This window comes from Trichechus manatus, unplaced genomic scaffold (assembly GCF_000243295.1).
Source record: "Trichechus manatus latirostris isolate Lorelei unplaced genomic scaffold, TriManLat1.0 scaffold00068, whole genome shotgun sequence".
Lineage (NCBI taxonomy): Eukaryota > Metazoa > Chordata > Mammalia > Sirenia > Trichechidae > Trichechus > Trichechus manatus.
In genome coordinates, this window is record NW_004444004.1 from 533,152 (window position 1) to 543,052 (window position 9,901).

General features: G+C 37.4%; 1 protein-coding gene across 2 annotated transcripts in view; it reads right to left on the reverse strand.

The window, feature by feature from the left end:
- Positions 1-9,901, reverse strand: part of RBM41 (RNA binding motif protein 41) — a 57,975-nt gene that overhangs the window by 8,821 nt on the left and 39,253 nt on the right. For both annotated transcript variants that reach the window (XM_004379745.2, XM_023734442.1), the window contains one exon: positions 7,777-8,180. In XM_004379745.2, coding sequence (XP_004379802.1) covers positions 7,777-8,180 — 404 coding nt within the window. The remainder of the gene's footprint in view (positions 1-7,776; positions 8,181-9,901) is intronic.

Genomic DNA, 9,901 nt, shown 5'->3' on the forward strand with positions numbered 1-9,901 from the left:
AGCCCTGTCATTGGGTACGTAGATGTTTATTATGGTTATGTCTTCATGATGGATCGTCCCCTTAATCATTATATAGTGTCCTTCTTTGTTTTTTATGGTGGATTTTGTTTTAAAGTCTATTCTATCTGAGATTAGTATTGACACTCCTGCTCTTTTTTGGTAGCTGTTTGCTTGATGTATTTTTTTCCATCCTTTGATTTTTAATAAATTTATGTCTTTGTTTCTAAGGTGTGCCTCTTGTAGACAGCATATTGATGGATCCTGTTTTTTAATCCATTCTGTCAGTCTCCATCTCTTTATGGGTGCATTTAGGCCATTTACATTCAGTGTAATTATTGATAGGTGTGAGTTTATTGCTGTCATTTGGTAGTGCTCTTTTTTGTGGTGCTGACATTTCTTTATCTTACTCTCCTGTGCTGAATTCCTTTTGTTTGTGGATTTTTTAAAATTTCTTTTGTTTTTGTAGGCTTTGTTTTTAGTGAGACTTTGTTTTTCTTTATTTTGATGAGTAGGTTTGTTAACTTTTTTTGTGGTTACATTGAAATTTACCCTTATCTTCCCAGGTTTGAACCAGTCTATTATTACTTGGTATTACCTTGCCTTTCTCTCCATTAGAAGGTTCTGTACCTACACCATTTATTGTCTCTTTTATTGTTCTGATGTTGTTGTCATTTACAGATTAACCTCTCTGGTTCCCTGTTGTAATTCTTTTAGTTTTGGACAGTCCTTGAGAGTTCATTTCCTAGGTTGGTATCTGGGTGGTACGATCCTGTGTCCTATATTCAGCCTGTGGTCTGATGTTGTTTGTTGTCAGATTGAAGGATGCCCTTTAATAATTCTTGCAAGTTTTGTTTGGTTTTTACATAGTCCCTTAATTTCTGTTTATCTGGAAATGTCCTAATTTCACCATCTTATCTGAACGAGAGTTTTGTAGGATGTATTATTTTTTGGCCGGCAATTTTTTTCTTTCAAGTTTTTATATACGTCATCCTGCTGCCTTCTTGCCTGCATGGCTTCTGCTAAATAATCTGAGCTTAGTCTTATTGTTTCTCCCGTGTATGTGACTTTTTGTTTTTCTCGAGCTGCTCTTAGGATTCGTTTTTCTTTGGTTTTACTGAGTGTGATTATGATATGACTTGGTGATTTTCTTTTGGGGTCTATCCTATATGGTGTTCATTGAGCTTCCTGGATCATCAGCTTTTCATCTTTCATGGTATTGGGGAAGTTTTCTGTCATAAGTTCTTCAATGATCCTGTGTTTTCGGTTTTCTCCCCATTCTGGAACTCCGATCACTCGAAAATTTTTGCTTTTGATTGTATCCCACATAATTCTCAGGGTTTCTTCATTTTTCTGCGTTTTTTTTCCTTCTGATTTTTCCTCAGTGTTGTATCCAATTGTGTGTCTTTAATTTCGCCGACCGTCTTCCATCATTTCAAACCTGCTCCTCAGCCCTTCTATGACACTGTCCATTTCTGAAATCTTGTTGTTTATCTTTCAGATTTCTAACTGTTGTTTTTGTATGATTTTTAGTTATGAATTTATTTTGGCGTTTTGTTCCTGTATTATTTTCCTGAATTCTTCCATTGTTTTGTCTGTATTTTCCATGAATTTGTCTATTTTTTCCTCATTTTTGTCTGCTTTTTACTTCAACTCTTGGATATCTCTGAATATTAGAGATTTGAATTCCCTATCAGGTAGTTCTAGTGCCTTTTCTTCTACTGGAAAGTCATCTGGTGTTTTACTTTGGACGCCTCCTGGAACCAGCCTGTCCTATTTTTGTATGTTTTGATATTTTCTGCTGTCTTCAGGACATTCAGTAGTTATTTTCCTCGTTTACTGATTGTAGATTTATTCTGTCCTACTTTTTTGTTTTATTTGGTTATGTCTGACCAGGCAGGCTGTGCGTTCTTTGTTGTTTTCTCATCTGTAGGTACGATACTTTTCGATTCCTTCTGCAATGAGCAGGGTCAGTCACTCAGGTATGGTACAGCAGGGCAGGTCCAGGTGAAGGGGAGGTGCTGGGGCGGGTTGTTTGTGGCACGTACTAGGGCCAACAGGGTGGGCTGGGAATCAGTGCAAGGCAGGTTTCCGTAGGCCGTGCCTGTGCTGCTTGGGGGTGTGATGTTCAGTGCAGGTGCAGGAAGGTAGGAAGGAGGGGGAAGACTGTGATGTGTGGAGCTAAGACGGGTATGGGAAAGAGGAGAGAGAGGAGAGCAGAACAGGAGCCAAGAACATACAAACCAAAAAGAGTGCTAAGGGAGCCTGCCATTGGAGTGGAGAGATGAGAGACTGAGAAATGGAGAAACAAAAAGAATGAGAAAAAGAAAAGGGGTAAAAGAAAAAAAATGAATAAATAAAAATTAGAAAAGCCTCCAGGGATCCCACTGGTGCAGCTGCGAAGACTGGGGAAGTTGCTCCTAGGCTGTGAAGTATAGCCTGGCTAGAAGAGGTAGAAGTGTCACAGAGCACCAGGTATTCAGGAGACAGGAAGAGAAGTATAGTGATACGAGAAACTGAGAAATGAAGAAAAAGGGAAAAAGAGAGAAAAGAAAACAAAGAAAAAAAAACAAGAAAAAAGAAATTACCCCGGGGATCCCACTGTGTGTCTGTGCAGAATAATGGAGTACGTCCCAAGCTGCACAGTACTGCCTGGCTAGAAGGGGCTCGGAAGCTGAGAAAAGAAAAAGAAAATAAACAAACAAATCAAAACAGAACAAATCAAAACAAATAAAAAACCGCAGGGATCACACCAGCATGGCGGCATGGGCCAGGAAGCAGTTTCACAGTTGAGCGGTTGTTTCGCAGCATTTCAGGAAGAAGCTAAGATGGCACACCGAGTCAGGTATTTGAGAGAAAGGACAGGGAGGTGGTGAGAGGTATGGAAGAAATCAAAAGAAGCAGAAAAAAGCAACACCAGCAGCCAACAAATGGCACTCAGGGAGCTGGCCAGTGTGGGCGGGTGGAATCCAAGCAGCACCGTGGTTAAGCTGGTGCTTCCCGGTCAAGAGACTGTGGCCGCAGGAAGCAGAGGAGGCCGAGTGGGGGAGAAGACGGTTGGGGGGTGGGAAAGCATATATTGCTGGTTACCAGTTTTTCTGTCTCCTGCTGGAAGCTCCGTGAAGCTGCTTTCTCGTACCCCGTTCGCTGATCTCCAATGGGAGTCCAAGATGGCGGACCCGTGCTGTGTTAGCTGATAGGGGACCTCTGCATGTATCTCTCCTCGCTCTCTGTTCTCGTCAGTTTCTTATTCCATTCTGTGCTTGGCTGAGTTCTTTATCTCTTCATTTGATGCTTAGGGTTTCAGGATTGACATCTGTCTCTGTTTGACTTAGTTTTTCAGATCTTTGCTGTGGAGGGATGGCATGGTGCTTCTGTCTACAGTGCCAGGTTGCCCGGAAGTGGATCTCTATGAATTCTTATACAGTTAACTTTTTACCCCTTTTTAAATAGACTTTAATTTTTAGAACAGTTTTAAATTTACAAAAATATTGATAGTACAGAGTTCCCAGATACTCTGCACTCAGTTTCCCTATTATTAATTTCTTATATTAGTATGATATACTTATTACAATTAATAAACCAATATTGGAACATTATTATTAATCAATCCATAGTTTATTTAGATTTCCTTAGTTTTTCCCTGAAGTCCTTTTTCTATTCCAGGATCCTATCCAGGATACCACATTACATTTAGTTGTCATGTGTGCTTAGGATTGTCTCGACTGTGGCAGTTTCTTGGCTTCTGATGACCCTGACAGTTTTTTAGGAGCACTGGTCATGTATTTTGTAGGATTGTCCACTACTGAAATTTGTCTGGTGATTCTCCCCTGGTTAGAACAGAGTTATGGGATATTAGGATGAAGACCACAGCGGCGGTAAACTGCCATTTTCATTACTTCATATCAAGTGTACACAATATCAACATGATTTATAACTGCTGATGTTAGTCTTGATCACCTAAATGAGGCAGTGATTGTAAGGTTTCTCTGCTGTAAAGTTACTATCATCTCTCCCCCTTTCTATGCTGTAATCTTTGAAAGGAAGTCAGTATGAGCAGCCTACACCTCAAGAGTGGGGAGTTATTCTCCCCCTCCTTGAGGATGGAATACCTACAAAAATTATTTTGAATTCTTCTGAAAGGGAGGTTTGTATTTTTTCCCTCATTTATTTAATCATTTATTTATATCCATATGAACTCATGGATATTTACTTTATACTTCGCGTTATAATTCTATACTAATTTAGTTTTTGCACAGATCATTCCACCTACGAACATCTGAAGCTCTTTCAGTTGGCTCCTGTGTGCCTTTGAAATACCCTCATCAATGTTTTTTGCTTGTTTTGAGCACTTCCTTACTTTCTGATACTACAAGATGCTCCAGGCTAATCTTGTATATTTCCTGCCCCAGTTCTCAAAACATCTGTTTTTCCAAGGAGCCCCGGTTCCTTTTATTGAAGAATGGTATTAGAAACTGAGATATGGATGTTAGGCTTGTTGATGCTACTGGGATGTCATTTCTTCTAGGTTCTCTCAGCTGACAGAGAAAAAAATATACGTAACATATATATATATACACATACATATAAATATTTCTATAAGTAACCATCTGTATCTATATTAAGTTAGACATGAGTTCATTCTGATATCTCCAACTTTAATCCATTACCACATGGATCATACTAGGCTCCTCCCCTTGCTTCTCTGTAAACTCTCACTCTATTAGTGAGACCTGGCTCCCATGATCTGCCATCCATTTACCTAACTGTTCCATTCCAGTATACATGTATGGTAGTGTCAGAATTATTAATCTATACCACCATGGGAAACAATTTTATCAACTATAGTGCTTATGTGCAGTTCATTTTGCTTTTAGTCTTCCAGACTCCACACATTTCCAAAGATACTTAGGTCAACAATTTTTCTCCCCATTCCCTTCAGTGAGGTTGTTTTATGTATCTGTAATACAGTTAGATTCTCTTGTAACAGTCTGCCATCTTTCCTGGGATCCCCTAACTTTCTAAATGATTTTTAAATGTTTATATGCAGAGAATACCAGAAATATTTTTACCTGTGTTTTATCGACTCTGTGAAGGCATTCCCACTGTGTGTATCATAACAAATTATGAATAACATTTGAAGAATGGTAATTTCAGAACATTTAATTGTGCACCTGTGGATCAAAGGTAGTAGTTTGAACAGAATATGGGAATACTGCATGGCTCAAAATTGAAAAAGGCGTGTGGCAAGGTTGTGTTCTTTCACCTTACTTATTCAATCTGTATGCTGAACAAATAATCCAGGAAGCTATATAAAAAAAGGATGTGACATCAGGATTGGAGGAAGACTCTAACAATCTGGGATATGCAGATAACACAACCTTGGCTGCCAAAAATGAAGACGACTTAAAGCACTTAATGATGAAGGTCAAAGGCCTTCAGTATGGACTACACCTGAACATGAAGAAACCAAAAATCCTCACAACTGGACTGATAAACAATATCATAATAAATGGAGAAGTAATTCAAGTTGTCAACAATTTGGAAGCAGTAGTCAAGAAATCAAATGATGTACTGCATTGGGCAAATCTGCTGCAAAAGACCTCTTCAAAGTTTTAAAAAGCAAAGATGTCACTTTGATTACTAACGTGCATCTGACCCATGCCATGGACTTTTCAATTGCCTCATATGCATGTGAAATTTGGATAATGAAAAAGGAAGACAGAAGAAGAACCGATGCGTTTGAACTGTGATATTGGTGAAGAATACTGAATATACCATGGACTGCCAAAAGAACAAAAAAAAATCAGTCTTAGAAGAAATACAACTAGAATGTTCCTTAGAAGTAAGGTTGGCAAGACTTCAACTTGCTTATCTTGGACATGTCATCAGGAAAGACTGATTACTAGAAAAGGGCAACATGTTTGGTAGAGGGCCAATGAAAATGAGAGAAACCATCAATGATATTGACATGACAGCAGGCCACAACAATGGACTCAAACATACCAACAATCATAAAGATGATGCAGTACCAGGCAATGTTTCATTCTGTTATACATAAGGTCACCATGAGTAAGAGGTGACTCAACAGCAACTAACAACAACAAGAAGATTCATTCAATTTCCTCTAGTGTCCTTGTTTTTGTCTCCTTTGCTGTTTCTGGTTTCCATAAAAACTCCTTCTTAATTAGAGTTTAAGTCTTGGAGCTCTTTCAGCTATAAACCACTGTTACTACACTAGAACCCTGTTGATGTGGTTATAAGGTTTGGGCAGGGGAAGCGTTCTATGATTTATGATTAAAACTCAGTTTTTTATTGGTCCTGCGTACCTGGGCTGTGACCTTCAGAAGCACGTCTTAGCCTTTTAATCCTTTTTCTTACCTGGGGGCTAGAGCTGGCCAATTGCATCTCCCCTAGGTCAGATAAGGTTTGGGTAATGTATTTTCCCTTGGAGGGCAAACGTGTGTTATGGAGAGTGCTCTGGGCATATTTCAAAATATTCAACAGGAAAATGGATAAATGAATTATGGTATTTTTCTATAATGAAATACTACATTGTACACTGGAAATAAACTTCAAAAACATAAATATTGAGCCAAAAAATCAAGCTGTAGAAGAATGCAGAGTATAATTTATGTAGTTTTAAAATATGTAGAACTATATGTTGTTTAAGTGCTCAACTATTAGCTGAAAGGTTAGTGGTTCAAATCCACCCAGAGGTGTGTTGGAAAACACGCCTGGCGATCTGTTTCTGAAAGGTCACAGCCTTGAAAACTCTATGGATGTTTACTCTGAAACACATGGGGTATAATATATAATGCTTTATCTTTTTTTAATTAAGCAAATATGGAAAATGCTAAGACTTGATAAAGATGGCTGGCTCTGTACAAAGTTGTTATATTATTCTCTATAAATTTTTATAAGTAATATTTCATAATAAAAAAATTATGAAGCTACTCTTGAACTAACAGCAACAATATATTAGAAATCCAAACACTGAAAGGAAACTGTTTTAATAGCCCTAATCTACAATGCCTTTTAAAAAAAATTCTGGGGCAGTAAGAAACTAACATTATTTTTTCGTTTTGTTTTTTAAATTAGACACAACAAAGTATATGTTCCAGGAGTTTGTGTTGCCTCTTTGGGTGACATGATAACGAAGAGTTTTCCATTCCACATGTAATGTATACCATGAATGTGAAATAATGATCTGATCAGTAAAACAAGGATTAGTTACAACTTTACTTAGTTACATGTTTGTCAATTTCTCAAGAATTTAGAGGACCTGTGTTTTTCACTGCTGCTTAGCTACCGGCAACATAAGTCATATGTCATATAAAAATCATGTAGAGCATTCTGAAGAGAAAGCTCATGTGGTAAAATCTACTCACAACCAGGCAGTCAATTATTTATTGACTAATTCCAGAGGCACAATGGCTACCAGATATGGTGCTCCTATGAATATTACTTTATTATTAGAGGTTACTGCTCCTTCAATTCAGGGCTTCTAGTGGGTATGAACTTGAGTCTCATAAAGATTTCTTTAAAACTCCAAGGGTAGCTTAGGACCTTAGAAAAGCATAAAGTACATCATAAGGAATATGCTACTTCTGTACTATGCAGAGAATGAATAGTCAAGGTCAAGGACAAACATAATCACTGTGCCTATCTCGTGATTTTTTGGTATAACCAAAGCTAATTTAAAAGTATTACTTGAAGTAGAGGGAAATAAAAATGAAAATAACCCATTTTTTTTTTTTTTTTTGATTTGGCCTATACCTTGTTTGGCTCCCCTGGATTATATGAAGAAAACATAGGAATTTTTCGGATTTCTTCCTCTGACAAACGATTTCTCTGGATCTCATCTTCTGGGATAAATTCTATTGGCTGCGTCAGCTTCTTAGGCCCAGTCCAACACTGCTGAGGTGAAAAATCAATAACTTTTGCCACATGGAGACTGGGACCTTTACCCTGTGCTGCCTGTTTTCCCTTGTCCTGGAGTAATGACGGGTTCTCAGCTGTGCCACTATCTCCCACTGATGTAGCTGACACCAGTGAGTGGGAAGCAAAGGGTTCACCTCTCATAAGTTGGAACTCTTCAAGACGTTTTTTCATTATCATCTCTTGGTAAAAATTTTCCAGGTTGTTCATGGGATCACCTTTGTTCTTCTTTTGGGGATCATCTGGATCAAGACAAAGAGATAGGGAAGTTCTACAAAGCCTACCAATACAACCTTAGATAAATTAATAAATTAAATCTTGGATCTCAGACACAGAAACTCTGCTGGGGCAGGTCTTTACAACCTGTGATAAATGACAAGAGTATATAGCTATTTTACTACATTGCATCCCAAGCAAGGCTGGGACTATGGTGAGTCAAGTGAGGCATCTAGGGTGCAAACGTTAAGGAGGCACTCACTCTCAGGATCATGTAAGTGCATGCACCTCTAAACAATAAGGGTATTAAAAATATATAACCAGTATGGCTTTATCACACTTCACAAAATTAATAATAATTCCTTATTATCATCTAATACCAAGTTCAAATTTAAACTGCCCTTTCTGAAAGATATCCTTTTACAGTTGGTTGCTCATTCAAGATCTAAACAAGTATTTGACTGCTATGTCTCTTAAGTCTCTTTTATTCTAAAACAGTGCCCTTTCCTATCAATCCTCCAACCCATTTTTTCTCCATACCACTGATTTATTAGAGAAACCAGGTCATTTACAGAACAAATGGATTTGGCTAATTGTTTCCTCAGGTGTTGTTTAACTTATTCCTCTAGCCACTGTATTTCCTGTGAATTGGTAGTTAAATACAGAGTTGTGCTATCTAATACAGTAGCCACTAGCCACATGTAGCTATTTAAATTCATTTTTAAAATATCAGTTCCTCAGTCCCATTAGTCACATTTAAGTGCTCAAGAGCCACATGTGTCGAAAGGATACCATACTGGACAGAGTAGATAAAGATCATTTACATCATTATAGGAAGTCAAATTTGACAGTGCTGATCTGGAGATCTGATTAGATACAGGTTTATTTTTTTTTTAGGCAAAAAATGGTGCTGTGTCCTTTGAACTACATTATATCATAAGGTATATAATGTTTGGTGGTCCCATTTTTAGTGACACTAAAATTGATCAGTGGATTCAGGTGGTATTAGTCTGATCCCTCCATTACAAAATTCTCCTATTTACCTTTCACCTAATGGCTTTTGCACCCATTGATGACCATGGCCTAGGATCTATTAATTTATTAAAGGTTACAAAATGAGGACCTCCTAATTCTATTATGTCTGTTTCATTTACTAGCTGGAATTGTATAATGAACTTACCATCATCAATCTATTTCATTTCCCTAAACACAGTTCATACAGGAAAGGCAAGATAAATGCTTGATTCTTTTCCATTATTTACCAATTATTAGAGTAATGAGTTGGTAACCTAGAAATGTCCAATGGTAAGCAATGATTATTGTTAGTATCATTAGGAGATGACTTATTTTTATATATTTGATGTGTTTCAATTAAATGTAGTCATGATTCTTTTGAATGATCAAGTTATCCCACCCAAACCTGGAGTATTTCTTCAAGGATCCCTGGTTCCTTTTAGTGGGAAATGGTATTTAGAAACCACAGTGTGTTGCTATGGGTGTTCACTGCTATTGGGCTGTTGTTGCTTCTAAGCCTTTTTCAGTGGATAAAGCTAGGATATATATTTATAGTAAAAAATAAATCATGAGTTTTACTGGTATGTCCAGTTCAAATTTAAGATTACAAAGCTTTTACTTAAACTTCTTGATTTTAGACTTGCATCTCTTTTCTCATATGTATAAAATCTTGGCTCCTAATATTAACAAAATTATTTACTAGCTTTTTCCTACAATTTCTTTATACTACAGA